The sequence below is a fragment of the Ranitomeya variabilis genome, chromosome 2, assembly GCF_051348905.1.
Source record: "Ranitomeya variabilis isolate aRanVar5 chromosome 2, aRanVar5.hap1, whole genome shotgun sequence".
Lineage (NCBI taxonomy): Eukaryota > Metazoa > Chordata > Amphibia > Anura > Dendrobatidae > Ranitomeya > Ranitomeya variabilis.
The window spans coordinates 575,011,571-575,034,183 of record NC_135233.1 but is presented as its reverse complement, the minus strand read 5'-3'; the positions used below and the strand labels follow the sequence as shown (position 1 = coordinate 575,034,183).

Here is a 22,613-nt window from a genome sequence, read left to right as displayed (position 1 = left end):
ATAGCCTCCTCTTAACAGTTGTTGTAGAGTTGTGTCTGCTGCTAGAACTCTGTGTGGCATTGACCTGGTCTCTAATCTGAGCTGCTGTTAACCTGCGATTTCTGAGGCTGGTGACTTGGATAAACTTATCCTAAGAAGCAGAGGTGACTCTTGGTCTTCCTTTCCTGGGGCGGTCCTCATGTGAGCCAGTTTCTTTGTAGCGCTTAATGGTTTTTGCCACTGCACTTGGGGACACTTTCAAAGTTTTCCCAATTTTTCGGACTGACTGACCTTCATTTCTTAAAGTAATGATGGCCACTCGTTTTTCTTTACTTAGCTGCTTTTTTCTTGCCATAATGCAATTTCTAACAGTCTATTCAGTAGGACTATCAGCTGTGTATCCACCAGACTTCTGCACAACACAACTGATGATCCCAACCCCATTCATAAGGCAAGAAATCCCATTTATTAAACCTGACAGGGCACACCTGTGAAGTGAAAACCATTCCCGGTGACTACCTCTTGAAGCTCATTCAAGAGAATACCAAGAGTGTGCAAAGCAGTCAAAGCAAAAGGTGGCTACTTTGAAGAACCTAGAATATAAGACATAATTTCAGTTGTCTCACACTTTTTTGTTAAGTATATAATTCCACATGTGTTAATTCATAGTTTTGAGGTCTTCAGTGTGAAAGTACAATTTTCATAGTCATGAAAATACAGAAAAATCTTTAAATGAGAAGGTGTGTCCAAACTTTTGGTCTGTACTGTATGTGTGTGTGTGCGTGTTTAAAAAAATATTTACAAAATTGAAAAAAAAAAAAAAGTTCAAATACTCTCCTTTTGCTCCATTCAAAATAAAAAAAAAAAAAAAAAACACGTTTGGCATCACCGCGTTCAGTAATGTCTGATCAAAATATAAACTAAATTAATCCAAATTGGTAAACGTCATAATGAGGAAAAAAAAAATGTCCAAATTAAGGTTTTTTGGTCACTGTAACATCGCAATAAAATGCAATAACAGGCGATCAAAACAACTTCTTATCTACCCCAAAGTGGCATCAATAAAAAAAAAAAAATCAGCTTGGGAAAAAAAAAAAAAAAAAGAAAAGCCTTACCCCAGCCCCAGGGATTATGAAAAACAGACGCCAAGGGTCTCAAAAAATAAAGCCATTACAAACTTTGGATTTTTTTTTTTTTTTATCACCACTTAAAGGGAACCTGTCACCACGTTTTTGGAAGATGGGATAAAAATAGCGTTAAATAGGGGCAGAGGTGGGCGTTACATTAGTGTGTTTGTTATGCGTTTATTACCCACCTAAGTTGCCGAAATACCTTTGCAAAGTCTCCGTTTTCGCCTGTCAATCAGGCTGGTCTGGTCAAAAGGGCGTGTTGTCTTCCCCCAGATTTTGCGTAGTTTTCCGTTGGTGGCGTAGTGGTGTGCGCATGCCCAAGGTCCCGAATCCTCTGCCAGGGGATTTAAAAGAGTGCGCTGTTCGTTATTTCATTGGTGATCGGTGGGGGCGGTCATCTTCCTTTGGCTGCGCGTGCGCAGAAGCGGCGCTCTGCTGGCCGCGGCTTCAGGAAAATGGCCGCCGCGATATCCATCTGCGCACGCGCGGCATCCCGCGGCCATTTTCCTGAAGCCGCGGCCAGCAGAGCGCCGCTTCTGCGCACGCGCAGCCAAAGGAAGATGACCGCCCCCACCGATCACCAATGAAATAACGAACAGCGCGCTCTTTTAAATCCCCTGGCAGAGGATTCGGGACCTTGGGCATGCGCACACCACTACGCCACCAACGGAAAACTACGCAAAATCTGGGGGAAGACAACACGCCCTTTTGACCAGACCAGCCTGATTGACAGGCGAAAATGGAGACTTTGCAAAGGTATTTCGGCAACTTAGGTGGGTAATAAACGCATAACAAACACACTAATGTAACGCCCACCTCTGCCCCTATTTAACGCTATTTTTATCCCATCTTCCAAAAACGTGGTGACAGGTTCCCTTTAAAAAAAAAAAAAAAAAAACTTGCCGCATACACTCATGTATAAGCCAAGTTTACCAGCTCATATTTTTATGCTGAAAAAGCCCCCTCAGCTTATACTCAAGTGAGGGTCCCACTTACCGTATTTTTCGGACTATAAGGCCTCTTTCACACGTCAGTGTCTCCGGTACGTGTAGTGACAGTTTTCTCACGTACCGGAGACACTGACACACGTAGACCCATTCAAATGAATGGGTCTATGCACATGTGCGTGTTTTCACACGGACCGTATGTCCGTGCTGAAAACACGTCGACATGTCCGTGTTTCTCCGGCAGCATGGACCACAATACGGACAGCACACGTGCACACGGAGAACAGTGTGCACTCTCCTCCGTGTGCACGTACCGCCCGCAGGAGAGACAGCGCTACACTAAGCGCTGTCCCCCCCGCGTGTGGTGCTGAAGGCGGAATTCATCTCTTCTTCCCCGCCGGAGAGAAGAAATGAAAGTTTTTTTTTCTTGTTTTTTTTTTTTTTTTTATTTATTTTTTTTTTTTGGGGGGGGTGAAAAATAAAGTTTGCACACGGATGCCGCACGTATGTGCCACATGAGCACACGGACACGGATATCTCCGGTACCGGTTTTTCCCGGTACCGGAAATATCAGGACATGCGAAAGAGCCCTAAGACGGAGGGGGAGCGGCAGAGGTGGAGCAGCCAGGTTACAGGAGGCAGGTGCCGGCTGATGCGGCAAACACCTGTGCCCACTGCTAAACAGAAATCATATTCCCTTCTCTCCATGCCCATGGAAGTGGAGAGCAGTAAATAATTTCACTTTAGTAGTCTACACGCTGTTAGCCACCGGCTTCCTGCAGATGCTGGGCTCTGAAGTGAGCCCGTTACTTGAGAATGAACATTCACTGCTCTCCACTCCCATGGCACCGGGTCAATCCTGAAGTACCGGGCAAGCCTTTGTGGTGTGCTGGTAACCATGTAATAGATTATTTAATCCAGAAATAATAGAATATGTATTAATAGGGACATACCCGCTTAATTGTGCAGTAAGGCTGTTCTCTGGTTTTCTATCATCATTAGCAGCCGCTTTCGATCTTTGTGAAACAACTAAGGAAACTTCATCCTCTGAGGACAAAAAGGAGAAGTGAAAATGTAATTCTGGGTGAAAGCAGTGCCCATACAACTCAAGTTCTAAAGCGGCAGTCAACTCCGGACATGTAATGCACATCGATAGGACAAGGTGCGATAGATGGGTGTCTCGGGAACAACTCGCTCCCTCTGCAGTCCATGGAAAAAGATAGAAACACATGTATGGCCACGTCCCCATTCCTGATATCAGATGGAGATAGAGGTGTGTCCGACTTTCACAGCATACCTATAGAGTATTGGTGGGACGCCATCCTAACTAGTATATATATTACTGGTAGAGTTGAACAAATAGATTTGCAGGACCTCGATTCAGTGGCCACATCGGTTGCTGGTCGCCAGTGGACTAGAACTCTGCAAACTTATCTGCCATCCCTGGTGCTATGAAGTTACAGTGATAGAGGATGCAGGGCCTAATAGCGAGACGAGGCACCGGAAAGCCGTCAATTCGGAGGCACATGGTCGACTTCTGCTCAGTTTGAACCATAAAGATGTGACCTGTCTTTCTCATGAATGGTAGAAGCCCAAAAATCAACAACTTACCAACTATCCTGGGGGTAAGTTATAACTTAAAAGGGGTTTTCCAGTTGCAGAAAATCCCTCAGATGGTCCTTTTAAAAAAAAAAAAAAAAAAAAAAAAAATACACGAGCAGGGACTTTACATAGTAACTTAGTTCTTAGGGTGTGTGCACACGTCAGGTTTCTTGCAGAAATTTTCCTGACAAAAAACTGGACATTTCCGCCAGAAATCCGCATGCCCTTTTTTCACGTTTTTTGTGGTTTTTCCCAATGCATAGAACAGTGGGAAAAACGCAGAAAATCCGCAAAATTAACCCCTTCACCCCCAAGGGTGGTTTGCACGTTAATGACCGGGCCAATTTTTACAATTCTGACCACTGTCCCTTTATGAGGTTATAACTCTGGAACGCTTCAACGGATCTTGGCGATTCTGACATTGTTTTCTCGTGACATATTGTACTTCATGATAGTGGTAAAATTTCTTTGATATTACCTGCGTTTATTTGCAAAAAAAATGGAAATTTGGCGAAAATTTTGAAAAGTTTGCAATTTTCCAACTTTGAATTTTTATGCCCTTAAATCACAGATATGTCACACAAAATACTTAATAAGTAACATTTCCCACATGTCTACTTTACATCAGCACAATTTTGGAACCAAAATTTTTTTTTGTTAGGGAGTTATAAGGGTTAAAAGTTGACCAGCAATTTCTCATTTTTACAACACCATTTTTTTTTAGGGACCACATCTCATTTGAAGTCATTTTGAGGGGTCTATATGGTAGAAAATACCCAAGTGTGACACCATTCTAAAAACTGCACCCCTCAAGGTGCTCAAAACCATATTCAAGAAGTTTATTAACCCTTCTGGTGCTTCACAGGAATTTTTGGAATGTTTAAATAAAAATGAACATTTAACTTTTTTTCACAAAAAATTTACTTCAGCTCCAATTTGTTTTATTTTACCAAGGGTAACAGGAGAAAATGGACCCCAAAAGTTGTTGTACAATTTGTCCTGAGTACGCCGATACCCCATATGTGGGGATAAACCACTGTTTGGGCGCATGGGAGACCTCGGAAGGGAAGGAGCGTCGTTTGACTTTTCAATGCAAAATTGACAGGAATTGAGATGGGACGTCATGTTGCGTTTGGAGAGCCACTGATGTGCCTAAACATTGAAACCCCCCACAAGTGACACCATTTTGGAAAGTAAACCCCCTAAGGAACTTATCTAGAGGTGTGGTGAGCACTTTGACCCACCAAGTGCTTCACAGAAGTTTATAATGCAGAACCGTAAAAATAAAAAAATCACATTTTTTCACAAAAATTTTTTGCCCCCAATTTTTTATTTTCCCAAGGGTAAGAGAAGAAATTGGACCCCAAAAGTTGTTGTACAATTTGTCCTGAGTACGCTGATACCCCATATGTGGGGGTAAACCACTGTTTGGGCGCATGGGAGAGCTCGGAAGGGAAGTAGCACCGTTTGACTTTTCAATGCAAAATTGACAGGAATTGAGATGGGACGCCATGTTGCGTTTGGAGAGCCACTGATGTGCCTAAACATTGAAACCCCCCACAAGTGACACCATTTTGTAAAGTAGACCCCCTAAGGAACTTATCTAGATGTGTTTTGAGCGCTTTGACCCACCAAGGGCTTCACAGAAGTTAATAATGCAGAGCCGTAAAAATAAAACAAAAATTTTTTCCCACAAAAATTATTTTTCAGCCCCCAGTTTTGTATTTTCCCGAGGGTAACAGGAGAAATTGGACCCCAAAAGTTGTTGTCCAATTTGTCCTGAGTGCGCTGATACCCCATATGTGGGGGGGAACCACCGTTTGGACGCATGGAAGGGCTCGGAAGTGAAGGAGCGCCATTTGGAATGCAGACTTAGATGGAATGGTCTGCAGGCGTCACATTGTGTTTGCAGAGCCCCTAATGTACCTAAACAGTAGAAACCCCCCACAAGTGACACCATGTTGGAAAGTAGACACCCTAAGGAACTTATCTAGATATGTGGTGAGCGCTCTGACCCACCAAGGGCTTCACAGAAGTTTATAATGCAGAGCCGTAAAAATAAAACTAAAATTTTTTCCCACAAAAATTATTTTTCAGCCCCCAGTTTTGTATTTTCCCGAGGGTAAAAGGAGAAATTGGACCCCAAAAGTTGTTGTCCAATTTGTCCTGAGTGCGCTGATACCCCATATGTGGGGGGAACCACCGTTTGGATGCATGGGAGGGCTCGGAAGGGAAGGAGCGCCATTTGGAATGCAGACTTAGATGGAATGGTCTGCAGGCGTCACATTGCGTTTGCAGAGCCCCTAATGTACCTAAACAGTAGAAGCCCCGCACAAGTGACCCCATTTTGGAAACTAGACCCCCCAAGGAACTTATCTAGATGTGTTGTAAGAACTTTGAACCCCCAAGTGTTTCACTACAGTTTGTAACGCAGAGCCGTGAAAATAAAAAATATATTTTTTTTCCCACAAAAATTATTTTTTAGCCCCCAGTTTTGTATTTTCCCAGGGGTAACAGGAGAAATTGGACCCCAAAGGTTGTTGTCCTATTTGTCCCGAGTACGCTGCTACCCCATATGTTGGGGTAAACCCCTGTTTGGGCACACGGGAAAGCTCGGAAGGGAAGGAGCACTGTTTTACTTTTTCAACGCAGAATTGGCTGGAATTGAGATCGGACGCCATGTCGCATTTGGAGAGCCCCTGATGTGCCAAAACAGTGGAAACCCCCCAATTAACACACCCCTAACCCTAATCCCAACAGTAACCCTAAGCACACTTCTAACCCTGACACACCCCTAACCCTAATCCCAACCCTATTCCCAACCGTAAATGTAATCTAAACCCTAACCCTAACTTTAGCCCCAACCCTAACTGTAGCCTTAACCCTAGCTCCAACCCTAGCCCTAATGGGAAAATGGAAATAAATACATTTTTTTTTTTTCCCTAACTAAGGGGGTGATGAAGGGGGGTTTGATTTACTTTTATAGCGAGTTTTTTAGCGGATTTTTATGATTGGCAGCCGTCACACACTGAAAGACGCTTTTCATTGCAAAAAGTATTTTTTGCGTTACCACATTTTGAGAGCTATAAATTTTCCATATTTTGGTCCACAGAGTCATGTGAGGTCTTGTTTTTTGCGGGACGAGTTGACGTTTTTATTGGTAACATTTTCGGACATGTGACAGTTTTTGATCGCTTTTTATTCCGATTTTTGTGAGGCAGAATGACCAAAAACCAGCTATTCATGAATTTCTTTTGGGGGAGGCGTTTATACCGTTCCGCGTTTGGTAAAATTGATAAGCAGTTTTATTCTTCGGGTCAGTACGATTACAGTGATACCTCATTTATATTATTTTTTTATGTTTTGGCGCTTTTATATGATAAAAACTATTTTATGGAAAAAATAATTATTTTGCATCGCTTTATTCTCAGGACTATAACTTTTTTATTTTTTTGCTGATCATGCTGTATGGCGGCTCGTTATTTGTGGGACAAGATGATGCTTTCAGCGGTACCATAGTTATTTATATCTGTCTTTTTGATCGCGTGTTATTCCACTTTTTGTTCGGCGGTATGATAATAAAGCGTTGTTTTTTGCCTCTTTTTTTTCTTACGGTGTTTACTGAAGGGGTTAACTAGTGGGCCAGTTTTATAGGTCGGGTCGTTACGGACGCGGCGATACTAAATACGTGTACTTTTATTGTTTTTTTATTTTATTTAGATAAAGAAATGTATTTATGGGAATTTTTTTTTTTTTTTTTTTTTTTTTTTACACATTTGGAAAAAATTTTTTTTACTTTTTTACTTTGCCCCAGGGGGGGGGACAATACAGATCGGTGATCTGCCAGTTTGCATAGCACTCTGACAGATCACCGATCTGAGAGAAGTGCAGGCTGCTTCACAGTGCCTGCTCTGAGCAGGCTTCTGTGAAGCCACCTCCCTCCCTGCAGGACCCGGATCCGCGGCCATCTTGGATCCGGGTCTGGAGCAGGCAGGGAGGGAGGTAAGACCCTCGCAGCAACGCGATCACATCGCGTTGCTGCGGGGGGCTCAGGGAAGCCCGCAGGGAGCCCCCTCCCTGCGCGATGCTTCCCTGCACCGCCGGCACATCGCGATCATGTTTGATCGCGGTGTGTCGGGGGTTAATGTGCCGGGAGCGGTCCGTGACCGCTCCTGGCACATAGTGCCGGATGTCAGCTGCGATAGGCAGCTGACACCCGGCCGCGCTCCCCCCGTGAGCGCCGCCGATCGCGCTGGACGTACTATCCCATCCGTGGTCATGGGGGCCCACCCCACCTCGACGGGATAGTACGTCCGATGTCAGGAAGGGGTTAATGAACATGCTGCTTTTTTTACCGCGATGCGTTTTTTTCGCGGAAAAAACGCACCATGTGCACAAAACATGCAGAATGCATTCTAAATGATAAAAACGCATACATTATGCATCCTGAGTTTTTATAGCGTTTTTATAGCAAAAAAAAACCTGAACGTGTGCACATACCCTTAAAGTTGAAGGAAGACTTTAAGACCATCTAGTTCAACCCATAGCCTATCCTAACATGCCCTAACATGTTGATCCAGAGGAAAGCAAAAAAAACCCACGTGGCAAAGAGTAAGCTCCACATTGGGGAAAAAATTCCTTCCCGACTCCACATACGGCAATCAGACTAGTTCCCTGGATCAACGCCCTATCAATGAATCTAGTATATATATACCCTGTAACATTATACTTTAAGAAAGGCATCCAGTCCCCTCTTAAATTTAAGTAATGAATCACTCATTACAACATCATACGGCAGAGAGTTCCATAGTCTCACTGCTCTTACAGTAAAGAATCCGCGTCTGTTATTATGCTTAAGGGTATGTGCACACGATGCAGATTTGGTGCAGAATTTTCTGCACAAAATCTGCATCTTCTGGCAGAAAACACAGCTGACAATTCCTGCGTTAATGCGTTTTTAGTGCGTTTTTCATGCGTTTTTTTGTGCGTTTTTTGCAGTGCAGTTTTGGTGTAGTTTTTTAGTGCGTTATTTGTGCATTTTTTATGCTGATTTGTCAGCTTTTTTTAAAGCTAAATAAAGAGATATAGTTTAAAAAAAATAAATTACGTGATAAGGGGTTAACGTCACCTTGACATTGTATGGCTACGTTCACATTTGCGTTGCGTCGGGCGCAGGTTCGGTGACGCATGCGTCATGCGCCCCTATATTTAACATGGGGGCGCATGGACATGCGTTGTCTTGCGTTTTGTGACGCATGCGTCATTTTTGGCGCAAGCGTCAGGGCGCAGAGGACGCTACATGTTGCATTTGTTTGCATCCAAAATCAAGCCAAAAATGGACGCATGCGTCACAAAACAATGCGTTTTTGCATGCGTTTTGCATGCGTTGTGTCGCCGACGCAACGCCCAACAACGCAAACGTGAACGTAGCCTTAGGCTACGTTCACATTTGCGTTGTTGGGCGCAGCGACGCGACGCAACCAACAACGCATGTATAGAACGCAGTGTTTTGCGACGCATGCGTTGTCATAAGATCATACAGATCGGGAATTTCGGCGCAGGGAAAACGCTACAAGTAACGTCCCCTGCACCCTGTCTTGTGTGTCTATATGACGCATGCGTCGTAAAACGCAGTACAATGCATACCGGCTCATGTCCATGCACCCCCCATGTTAAAGATAGGGGCGCATGACACATGCGTCGCCGATGCTGCGCCCAACAACGCAAATGTGAACGTAGCCTAAGGTGACCCCAGTTAATAATGGAGGCGTCTATAAAGACGCCTATCCATTATTAACCCCTCAAAAAAAATTGGCGTAGGCTCCCGCCCAATTTTCATGTCCAGAAAGGGAAAGCCAGCGACTGCAGGCTGCTAATTTGTAGCCAGGGAAGGGGTTAATCTTCCCAGGCTATGAATATCAGCCCGCAGCTGTCTGCGTGGCCTTACTGGCTATTAAAATAGGAGGACCCCAGAAAAAAAAAATGACATGGGGTCCCCCTATATTTTATGGCCAGAAAGGCTACGCACACAGCTGCGGGCTGATATTCATAGCCTAGAGAGGGGCCCTAAGATGCGCCAAATCTGGCGCTTAGCCTCTCTCTTCCCATTCCCGTGTAGCGGTGGGATATGGGGTAATGAAGGGGTTAACGTCACCTTGACATTGTAAGGTGACGTTAACCCCAGTTAATAATGGAGAGGCGTCTATAAGACGCCTATCCATTATTAACCCCAAATTACTGAACATAAAAAAAAAAGACACAGGAAAAAGTATTTTAATATTCCAAATTTTACCATACTTACAAATCCCTTGATGATCTGTAGTCTTTTCCGACTTAGTCAATTAACATCGAGTGTCCCACGACGATCTGCCATGGAGAACAGCCACACCAGGAGATGTGACTGCTCTCCACGGCTGCCAAAACACACTGACAGGAGCTAAAGCTCCTGCAGTGTGCCTGCGCATGCGCGCGAGTTTACCGGAGTTCAATGAACTCCGGGACTCTCGCTTTACGGCACTGCTGCGTGAGAGATTTCACGGCAGTTCAATTGCCGTAAAGTGAGCTCCCGGAGTTCATTTAACTCCAGGAAACGAACGGGTAGCTCCGATACACTGCAGGAGCGATTAACTCCTGCAGTGTATCACCGGAGGACGTCGTGGGACAACCTATACTATGGATTACGACGGAAAAGATTTTTTTTTTTTTTTTTTAATTTTGGGACAAGGATGATCGTGGATGGTGGCCTTCGGGGACGTATGTGGTGAGTATGTACTACATGTTATATGTTGTATGTAATGTATGTTTTATGTGTGTCAGTGTTTTTAACCCATTGTAGTCAGTCGCCTGACGATGGGACAACTCTCCCATCATCAGATTTCGATGGGAGAAGTAGTCCCACCCGACGAATGACTACAATGAGTCACTACTGACACACAGACACACACACACTCTCACACACACAGACACTATACATACCATACGCCTCACATCGATCCCCATCCGACAGTACGACTCCGCCCACACACTTTCTCCACATCACTGACGTCACTTCCGTCTGCTGCGGTTTTGACACCCAAATCCGCATAAAAACTGCAGATGGTTTTTAAATCTGCAGTTTTTATGTGGATTTGACCCACAAAATGGGAGTCAATGGGTGCAGAAACGCTGCAGTTCTGCACAAAAGAAGTGACATGCACTTCTTTGAAATCTGCAGCGTTTCTGCACGGATTTTTCTGCACCATGTGCACAGCTTTTTTTTTTCACATTGATTTACATTGTTATGTAAATCACAGTGCAGAACTGCACTAAATCTGCATGGTGTGCACATAGCCTAAACCTTCTTTCCTCCAGACGTAAAGGATGCCCCCGTCTCAGGTCTGATTAAAAAGATCATCAGAAAGGTCTTTGTACTGTCCACTCATATATTTATACATTAACCCCTTCTCGCCACGGCCCTTTTTAATTTTTGTGTTTTTGTTTTTCGCTCCCCTCCTTCCCAGAGCCATAACTTATTTATTTTTCCGTCAATATGGCCATGTGAGGGCTTATTTTTTGCAGGACGAGTTGTACTTTTGAACAACATCATTGGTTTTACCATGTCTTGTACTAGAAAACGGGAAACAAATTCCAAGTGTGGTGAAATTGCAAAAAAAAAGTGCAATCCCACACTTGTTTTTTGTTTGGCTTTTTTGCTAGGTTCACTGAATGCTAAAACTGACCTGATATGATTCTCCAGGTCATTACAAGTTTATAGACACCAAACATGTCTAGGTTATTTTTTTATCTAAGTGGTGAAAATAAATTCCAAACTTTGCAATAAAAATAAAATAAATAAATAGCGCCATTTTCCGATACCCGTAGCGTCTCCATTTTTCGTGATCTGGGGTCACGCAAGGGCTTATTTTTTCCGTGCTGAGCTGGCGTTTTTAATTATACCACTTTTGTGCAGACACGTTCTTTTGATCGCCCGTTATTGCATTTTAATGGAATGTCGCGGCGATCAAAAAAACGTAATTCTGGCATTTCACATTTTTTTCTCGCGACATAGAGGGGCATCGCGCAGTGACGGGGGCTCCCTGCGCTCTCCCACCGGAACAACGCGATGCATTGTTCCAGTGTTCTGGAAGGAGTCCCCATATCCAAGATGGCCGCGGGGCTCCTTCCGGGTCCTTCACTGAGGTGGCTAGCCGGCGCCTGCTCAGAGCAGGCGCCAGAAAGCACCCTGCACTGACTGTCAGATCGCTGATCTGACAGTGCTATGCAAAGTGTCAGATCAGCAATCTGATGAAATATAGTGATGTCCCCCCGGGACAATGTTATAAAGTGTAAAAAAAAAATAAAAAATCCTCAAATAAAGAAAACAAATAATAAATATTAACACAAATGTACACATATTTGGTATCGCCGTGTCCATAACGACCCGCACTATAAAACTATCCCACTAGTTAACTTTTTCAGTGAACACCGCAAATAAATTAGAGGCAAAAAGCAACGCTTTGTTATACCGCCGAACAAAATGTGCAATAAAATGTGATCAAAAAGATGGATATAAATAACCATGGTACCGCTGAAAACTTCATCTTGTCCCGCAAAAAAAGCCGCCATACAGCATCATCAGCAGAAAAATAAAAAGTTATAGCTCTCAGAATAAAGCGATGCAAAAACCCGTTTTTACTTACCGGTAATAGGATTTTACAGAGTCCACGACAGCACCCTACGAGAGAGGGGATCCGCCCACCATCTGGACAGGAACCTACAGGATTTAAAGGGGCGGTCCCCCTCACCACTCCAGTTTGTGTTTCAGAGTATAAGGGACACCGCCATTGAGTTAGTACACGATCATATATACTTAAACATTACTAAATGCCATCACCTCTAAAGAGTGACAACTAAAGGCACACCTTCCAATAGAGTGCAGGAATCCAGTGATTAACTACGGGGGAGAATGTGCGGGTGCTGTCGTGGACTCTGTAAAATCCTATTACCGGTAAGTAAAAACCGGTTTTCCTATCGCCACGACAGCACCCTACGAGAGACTTTCAAAGACTAATCACCTGGGAGGGACTACAGCACTAAGTACTGAACGGCCAAAGTCTAAGTTGGCCTTGGATGATAGATCAAGACGGTAGCGTTTATAAAAGGTGGAAGGAGATGACCACGTTGCCGCCTTACATATCACGTCTATGGAGACGTCCATTTTCTCCGCCCAGGATGAGGCCATGGCTCGAGTGGAGTGGGCATTGATGCCTTCTGGTGGAATTTGACCTTTGGCAGTATAGGCAAGACATTGCATCTCTGATCCATCAGGCAATAGAACCTTTTATAACACTCGCCCCTTTCCTTGGATTCTGAAAGGAAACAAACCGAGCCCTACTCTGCCTCCATGGTTCTGTTTTGTGCAAGTATTCTAATACTGTTCTTCTAACATCTAGCATATGACACATTTCTGCTCTTCTGCTGAAACTGGATTATTACAAAAATGATGGTAAATATATTTCCTGGCTTCTGTGGAATTTAGAAGCTACCTTTGGCAGATATGCTGGATCCGGTTTCAAAACTATCCTATCCTGAAAAACCATTAGATAAGGAGGGTCTACCGACAATGCTTGCATATCACTCACTCTTCCAGCAGAAGCCAAGGCCACTAGAAGAGCCGTTTTTAAAGTTAAATTTTTAATGGAGACAGAATCTAACGGCTCAAAAGGGGGGTTCTGTTAAGGCCTCCAAAACCAAATTTAGATCCCATGGCGGCAGTCTAACAATATGAACCGGGTTACTACGTTCAGTAGCTTTAATGAATCTAGATACCCATCTATTTCCCGCCACATTGCTGTTATATAATGCCCCCAGGGCTGATACCTGAACTCTAAGGGTATTTACCACCAACCCCAATTCTCGGCCCTTCTGCAAGAACTCCAGAATAGCCGGAATTGGAATTTTGTCCGTAAAAGGATGTTGATAAAAGGCAAGGAATTTTTTCCAGATCTTAGAGTAGAGTATATTTTAGTGGTAACTTCCTTCCGGCTACTTAAAAGGGTAGATATCAAAGCGTCAGAAAACCCCTCTCTCTTTAATAACTCCCTCTCAAATTCCATGCCTTCAAATGCAAAGATTCCACATTGGGGTAACGGAACGGGCCCAGAGAAAGAAGTTCCGGACTCATGGGCAACACCCAGGGGTCAGTCACTGACATTGCCGTGAGTAAGGAGAACCATACCCTCCTGGGCCAGAAGGGGGCAATTAGGATTACTCTCGCCCCCTCCTTCCTGAGAACTAGAGGGATCAGACATATTGGGGGAAATGCCAATGAATTTGAAGGGAGTCTATTATACAAGGTTTGTCCGCTACCTGAAGGGATGCAAACTTCCTGGTCTGTCTGTTTTCCCTCGTAGCAAACAGATCTATAACGGGTAACCCCCACAGACCCACTATTTGTTTGAATATTAGCAGATTTAGAGCCCATTCCCCCTGACGCAGAGAATGATGGCTGAGGTAATCTGCCTCTGTTTTGTGTTCTCCTCGTATGTGAACCGCTGAAAGAGCAAAAATTAACTTCGGCTATGTCGAGTATGTCTGCGGTGGTGTTCATCAGAGACTTTGACCTTGTCCCTCCCTGATGGGTGAGATATGCCACTACTGTCGTGTTGTCTGACTGGACCCTTACATGCGAGTCCCACAGAAACGGTAGCCATCTGAGCAGGGTATTTTTTACTGCCGTAAGCTCTTTCCAATTTGAGGACTCTTGGGTCTCTAAGAGAGACCATTGCCCTTGAGTCCAAACATCTCCTATGTGAGCTCCCCATCCTATTGGACTGGCATCAGTTGTGACCGTGTTGTCTGGTACTATTTCCCAATGTACCCCTTTTGCTAAATGTTCCATATTTAGCCACCATTTTAGACTGTTCAGAGTGGTGGTGGATAGCCTGAGTCTTCCGCTTAGGTGACCTTGAAGACTCCTTTCTGTATCCAGGACTTGAGCTTGTAATATCCGAGTGTGGAATTGAGCCCACTGAACGGCCGGGTATGCAAGATGTTAATGACCCCAACAGGGACATTGCGTCTCTCAAGATCAGATCTGGTTTTTTTATCACAGTCCTGACTTTGTGCATAATCTTCTGCTTCTTCTCTTCTGGAAGAAAACATAGTTGATTCTCTGAATTTAGCAGAATACCCAGGAAAATCTGATTCATTGATGGCTCTAGTTTTGACTTCTCTAGATTGACCAGCCAACCCAGGTCCTGTAGAGAAGATATTATACAGTTTAGGTGACTTTTACACTGGACAAACGAACTGCCCACTACTAGGAAGTCATCCAAGTGGGGTATGACTAATGTATCCTGTTCTCTGATATAGGCCATTACTTCCAAAATGACCTTCGTAAACACCTTTGGTGCCATAGATAATCCAAATGGCATTGCCGCAAACTGAAAGTGTCTGACCTGATCGTTTATGCGCACCGCCATTCTGAGGAACCGTTGGTGATCTTTGTGAATGGGCAGATGGTAGTATGCATCTTTTAAATCCAGGACTGTCATATAACACCTGGGAAAACGAAGTTTAGTCGCCGTTTTAATTGATTACATCTTAAAGGCATGGTATTGTAGAAATTTGTTCAGCTTTCATAAATTTATGATGGCTCGAAAGGATCCATCAGGTTTGGAGATTAAAAATAAAGGGGAATAGAACCCTTCCCCCTCCTGATTTTTTGGAACTTCTACAATAACCCCCTTCTGTCTCAACATCTGAACCTCTTCTTCCAGGGCCTTCTGTTGGTCTAAGGAATTAGGGGCAGTCAATATAAAGTAATCAGAAGGTCTTTCCCGAAATTCTAATTTTAAACGTGACTCAACTATACCCAGAATCCAATTGCTGGAAGTTATTCTGGCCCACTGAGTATAGAAATGTTTCAATCTGCCCCCTACTGGAAGATGTGTTTTAGCGGTAATTTCGCCTACGTCTTGAAGATGATGAGGCATTAAAGTCTGAACCTTTCTTCTTCGGCTCTGTCGACTCCCAATCTCGATTTGAGTAGGGTCTCCGGTATGGGAAGAGCCTCTTGAAGGTATTCCTAAAGGTAGGATTGAATACTTTAGGAAAACCCTTCTTCCTATCCTCAACCTTAGCCAGGATGTCATCCAATACCGGGCCAAACAAGTACTCACCCCTACACGGAATAGTACACAGTTTAGCTCTAGCCTGAGCATCCCCCTTCCAGGTCTTAAGCCATAGGGCCCGGCGAGCAGCATTCGAGAGTCCCGCAGATCTGGCTGCAAGTTTCAGAGAGTCCACTGATGCATCTGCCAAATACGCCACACCCTCACGGATCTGAGACAGGGAGTTTAGTAATTTGTCTCTAGGCACTTTAGATTTCAGCTGCTCTTCCAGCTGGGTTATCCAGACAATAACTGATCTGGCAGTGCAAGTACCAGAGATCGCAGGTTTGAATGCTCCTGATGAGGACTCCAAAACCTTTTTCAAAAACATATCCGCCTTTCTATCTGACGGATCCTTTAGAAGACCCACATCTTCCAGCGGTAAAGTACCCGACTTAGATGTAGAAGCCACGGCTGCGTCCACTTTCGGGACTTTCATCCATTTAGCCAAATCCTTATCATCAAAGGGATACCTTCTCTTTGCTGATGACTGTAAAAAACCCTTGTCCTGCTTATCCCATTCTCGTCTAATAAGGTTTTTAACTGTTTCAACTACCGGAAATGATTTACGGTTTTTCTGACACAAGCCCGCAAACATTAGATCTTGCGTAGATCTTGGTTCTTTGTTCTCTGCAACCCCTATAGTTGCCCGAACCCCTTTGACCAATACATCCATATTATCCACTGAGAAACAAGGCCTTCCCTCTTCATCCGGGGAGGATGGCGATGAGGAGCGAGAACATTCACCCTCTTGTAAGGACGTGCCAGATCCAGGAGATACACCCCCGACCGACCTTTCATGGCGACTGCCTCTAAGGGAATAATTTATTTCTTCCCTGATGACCGCCCTGAGGTCTGATGAACGAAGGGGAGCCTCCTCCTCTAATGTCCGACAAATGCAAGCCTGGCAAAGCCTCTTACTATAGCTATCAGGCAACGGAACTGTGCATAATGCACATTGCTTATGTTTAGATTTTGAGGACTTCTTAACCTAAAACAAAGCACAAGAAAAACGGACCACATCAGCACTAGGTGTATCTTTTAAACACTCACCAAAGGCTGAATTCAGGAATACCGGTTTTGGAGGAGATGAATCCGCACGTGACGCTGGGGCGCTCACATGCTGCTGCCCCCGTACCACACCACTGCTACTCCTTGAGCGGCTGCTACCGCTCTTGCTGCGCTGCTCCAGCACCTCCACCTGAGGGTGCTCTGTGTCCCCTATTGAGGACATCTTGCTGCACGCCGCATTCCATAGCCGCCGCTCTTTCATAGTAGCAGCCGCGCCTCCTCCCCCGGCTTAACCCAGAAGTGTAACAACTACTTCCGGGTTCACCAGCGCTGATGAGGACGCTGAATCAGCGCTGTACTCACGCGATCCAGGACGGCACTGCCAGACCCCTGGGACGCGCTCCACATGGCCAGACAAGGGGGACGTCTGCAAGCAGGACACCCCCGACGCTGCTTCCAGCGACCCAGTCTCTGCCGTTCCCACAGACACTGCGCACAGGCTGAGGACCTGGGTAGGAAAAACCTTCATGCTTTAGCCTGTGTGTTCCCATCTAGGACAGGAAACCAAACTGGAGTGGTGAGGGGGACCGCCCCTTTAAATCCTGTAGGTTCCTGTCCAGATGGTGGGCGGATCCCCTCTCTCGTAGGGTGCAGTCGTGGCGATAGGAAAACAATTAATTTTTATATTAATTTTTATTGTGTAAAAGCGCCCAAAACATAAAAAAATAAATAAAAATAAAATATAAATGAGGTATCGCTGTAATCGTACTGACTTGAAGAACAAAGCTGCTTTATCAATTTTACCTGAATGGTATAAAGAACCCCCCTAAAAGAAATTCAGGAATTGCTGGTATTTGTTCATTCTGCCTCCCAAAAATCAGAATAAAAAGCGATCAAAAAATGTCATGTGCCGGAAAATGGTACGAATAAAAACGTCAACTCATCCCGCAAAAAACAAGACCTCACATGACTCTGGACCAAAATATGGATAAATTATAGCTCTCAAAATGTGGTGATGCAAAAACTATTTTTTGCAATAAAAAGCATCTTTTAGTTCATGTGCACACGTTGCGGATTAGGCTTAGGAATTTCTGGTGCGGATTCTGTCTCTCCTGGCAGAAAACGCACCTGTGGTTTTTTGTGCGTTTTTGCTACGATTTTTACCCCTGCGGTTTTCTATAATGGAATGGGTACAAAAACGCTGCAGATTCACAAAAAAAGAAGTGAAACTTCTTTTAAACTGCAGCGTTTCCGCAGCGGATTTTCCGCAAAGTGTGCACAGCATTTTTTTTTCTCATTGATTTACATTGTACTGTAAATCAATTGCGGATCTGCAGCGTTTCTGCACTGCAAAAAACGCTGCGGATCCGCAACGTGTGCACATACCCTTAGTGTGTGACGGCTGCCAAACATAAAAATCCGCCAAAAAAAAAAAGTTATAAAAGTAAATCAAACCCCCCTTCATCACCCCCTTAGTTAGGAAAAAATAATAAAATTTAAAAAATGTATTAATTTCCATTTTCCCATTAGGGTTAGGGCTAAAGTTAGGGTTGGGGCTAAAGTTAGGGTTTGGATTACATTTACGGTTGGGATTAGGGTTATGGTTGGGATTAGGGGTGTGTTTGGGTTAGGGTTTCAGTTAGAATTGGGGGGTTTCCACTGTTTAGGCATATCAGGGGCTCTCCAAACGCGACATGGCATCCGATCTCAATTCTAGCCAATTCTGCGTTGAAGAAGTAAAACAGTGCTCCTTCCTTTCCAAGCTCTCCCGTGCGCCCCAACAGGGGTGTACCCCAACATATGGGGTATCCGCGTACTCAGGACAAATTGGACAACAACTTTTGTGGTCCAATTTGTCCTGTTACTCTTGGGAAAATAACAATTTGGGGGCTAAAATATCATTTTTGTGGAAGAAAATACATTTTTTATTTTCACGGCTCTGTGTTATAAACTGTAGTGAAACACTTGGGGGTTCAAAGTTCTCAACACATCTAAATAAGTTCCTTGGGAGGTCTAGCTTCCAATATGGGGTGACATGTGGGGGGGGGGGTTCTACTGTTTAGCTACATCAGGGGCTCTGCAAACGCAACTTGACGCCCGCAGACCATTCCATCAAAGTCTGCATTCCAAAACAGCGCTCCTTCCCTTCCGAGCTCTGCCATGCGCCCAAACGGTGGTTCCCCCCCACATATGGGGTATCAGTGTACTTAGGACCAATTGGACAACAACTTTTGTGGTCCAATTTGTCCTGTTACCCTTGGGAAAATAAAAAAAAAATTGGGGCGAAAACACGGGTATTACATACCTGGTAATGTGTTTTTTCATGAGACATGACGGCACCACGAGAGAGGGGATCAATTCATCAAGGACAGGAAACCTTCAAGATAAAAGGGGCGGCTCCTCTCTCCACATCAGTGGTTTTACAGAGTACGAGAGGAACTCCGCTGGTTAGTGTATACATAAATAATACATCCTATACGGTTCTATTCACCGATACCCCAGGGAGTGTATAATACAAATAATGCTAATAATGCACCCAACTAATGACGTGATCAAAAGGGTGGGAATATAAGGGTGCCGTCATGTCTCATGAAAAAACACATTACCAGGTATGTAATACCCGTGTTTTTCCATCATACATGACGGCACCACGAGAGTTACAGAGATTTGTATTCTCTTTAGGGAGGTATCACTGCTTGTAACACTCTTCTCCCAAATGTGAGATCAGAGGTAGCAGATAGGTCTAGCCTATAATGTTTAAAAAATGTAGACGGAGAGGACCAAGTGGCCGCCTTACAGATTTGGTCGATGGTAGCATCTGCTCTCTCCGCCCACGATGTCACCATGGCCCTCGTGGAATGGGCTTTCAGACCCTGTGGAACAACCCTGCCTGCACTACTATACGCTAGAATAATGGCCTCTCACCCATCTAGCTATAGTCTGTTTTGAGGCTTTAAGGCCCTTTCTTGACCCCTGGAATGAAACAAATAAAGCCCTCTGTTTCCTCCAGGATTTTGTACTCTCTAAATACTGTAGGATACATCTCCTGACATCTAGGCAATGGAGTCTCTCCTCTTTCTTGTTACTAGGATTGGGACAGAAAGAGGGTAGGATTATATCCTGAGCCCTATGGAATCTCGATACCACTTTGGGGAGATATGCCGGATGTTATTTTAATACAACCCCATCGTCCATAATTTGTGTGTAAGGAGGGGGGTCAGCTGACAACGCATGTAAATCCCCAACCCTACGGGCTGATGTAAGTGCCACTAACAAAGCTGTTTTTAATGTTAGTACTTTATCTGAAGTTGTATTTAACGGCTCAAAGGGGCTTTCTGTCAGAGCTGTCAACACTAAATTTAGATCCCATGGTGGAGTAGGGGATGGAACAGAGTCAGCTCTACTACAGGCTCGGATAAACCTCACCACCCACCTATTGCTTGCCAGGTCACAGTTAAATAAGGCTGCTAAGGCTGAAATGTGTACTTTGGGGGTACTAACAGCTAACCCCAGATCTAAGCCCTTTTGTAGCAACTCCAGTATTGCCACTATCAGGACCTCCCCTTCCTGTATTGGCCCTGAACTGGACAGGAATTTCTTCCATATTCTCCCATAGATCTTGGTCGTTCCTGGTTTTCTGCTACTGAGCAAGGTGGATACTAAACCAGCTGAGAACCCTTCTTTATCTAGTAACGACCGTTCAAATGCCAGCCTGTCAAATGTAGCCCGGAATTCTGCGGGTGGTTGAAGGGACCCTGTGTTAGAAGGTCCTGGTCTTCCGGGAGAACCCACGGGTCCGTCACTGACATCACTCTCAGCCAGTAAAACCATGGTCTTTTCGGCCAGAAGGGAGCTATTACAAATCACTCTGGCCTTGTCCTCCCTGGTCTTCCTCAGAACTGCTGGAACTAGACATATCGGTGGGAAGGCATACAGGAGTCCTGACGTCCATTCTATGCTGAAGGAGTCTACTGCTAACGGCCTGTCTGCTGGGTTCAGGGAGCAGAATTTTTGAACTTTTTTGTTGGCTTTCGAGGCAAAGAGGTCTATACTGGGTCTTCCCCACATGTGTATTATCCGTTGAAAAATGGCCTTTTTTTTTTTTTTTTTTTTTTTTATAGGGACCATTCCCCTTGCCTCAAGTGGTTCCTGCTTAAAAAGTCTGACTTTATGTTGTCCACACCTCGAATATGCAGGGCCGATAATGAAAGGAAATGCCTTTCGGCTAGAGTCATGAGTCTTCTGGTTATATGCATCAGTGACCGAGAACGGGTGCCCCCCTGGTGGTTCACGTATGCGACAGCTGTTCGGTTGTCCGATAGGACTCCCACATGATGCCCTGTCAAGTGTGGAAGTAATCTCTCTAGCGCTTTTTCTATTGCTAGGAGTTCCCACTCGTTTGAGGATAGATTTTTCTCCTCTTGAGCCCAGGGATCTTGGACCCATAGTGTGTCCAAGTGAGCTCCCCACCCCCATGGACTGGCGTCCGTTGTGATCACTTTGGAGGCTGTATATGCCCAGGGAACTCCTCTCGGAGATGACTATCTGTAACCACCATCTGAGTGATCGGATTACAGAGTGTGGGAGAATGAGCTTCTGCTCTAGCTGCCCCTGAAGTTCCTGGTCGTTCTGCAGCACACACCACTGCAGTTCTCTTGCATGGAACCGGGCCCATTTTACTGCCGGTATGCAGGAGGTTAGGGACCCCAATACTGACATGGCTCTTCTTAAAGTCATCTCTGGCTTTTTTAATGTGGTCATAATCATCTGTTTGATTTTTTCCTCTTTTTCTTCTGGGAGGCGACACTCCTGTGTCACGGAGTCTACCGTTATCCCCAGGAAATTCTGGACCATTGCTGGCTCTAGTTTGGATTTCTTGAGGTTTAGTTGCCATCCCAGTGTCTGTAGAGTGTCCATCACTATCCTGACCTGCTCCTGACAGTGAGAAAAGTTCTTCACCACTATCAGGAAGTCATCCAAGTAGGGTATTATCAGAGTGTCTTTTTCTCTGAGATGTGCTGTGACCTCTGCAATCAGCTTTGTAAATACCCATGGGGCTGTTGCTATCCCAAAGGGCAGAGCCCTGTACTGAAAGTGACGCAACTGGGACCCCATCTGAACTGCCACTCTGAGAAACTGACGATCCTGTTGTCTGATTGGGACGTGATAATAGGCGTCCTTGAGGTCGAGGATGGACATATAACACTGGGGATATAGAAGTTTCACCGCTGATTTTATGGTTTCCATTTGAATGATGGTATTATAAGAAATTTGTTGAGACCTTTTAAATTTATTATTGTCCTCCAAGAATTGTCTGTTTTTTTATGAGAAAAAGAGGGGAATAAAATCCTTCCCTCCTTTCCTCTATAGGAACTTCTTCCAAGACATGCTTGTCTAGGAGTGATGTTACTTCCCCCTCCAGACTGTCTTGTTTCTCTTGAGAGGACTGTACCGGGGTCTGCATATATCTTTTTGGAGGCCAGTGGTGGAATTTTAGTTTTAGGCCTGACCCTATGATCTGTCGGATCCATACGCTGGATGAGATCCTCTCCCAGGCTGGAAGGAAGTGAGAGAGCCTCCCTCCCACCTGAGAAGGACCGTCACTGGGAGGGTTTCTTGGTGTCTCTGGGGGACTTGCCAAAATAGAAGCCCTTTCCTCCCTTGGGTCGCTTGTCCAGGTTGCTCCTGTCTTGGTCTCTATACTGCTGCCTTTGGAATTTTTGGCCTCTCCGAAAGGAACGACGAAAGGGCTGAAATGGCTGTTTTGGAAAGTTTTTCTTTTTGTCACCGGC

General features: G+C 44.7%; 1 protein-coding gene across 1 annotated transcript in view; it reads right to left on the bottom strand.

Annotated features, from left to right (window-relative positions):
* The window catches only part of CENPT (centromere protein T), a 68,549-nt gene that overhangs the window by 18,632 nt on the left and 27,304 nt on the right, over positions 1–22,613 (bottom strand). Inside the window, exon 6 of the mRNA XM_077288265.1 lies at positions 3,010–3,103. Within this exon, the coding sequence (XP_077144380.1) occupies positions 3,010–3,103 (94 nt within the window). The remainder of the gene's footprint in view (positions 1–3,009; positions 3,104–22,613) is intronic.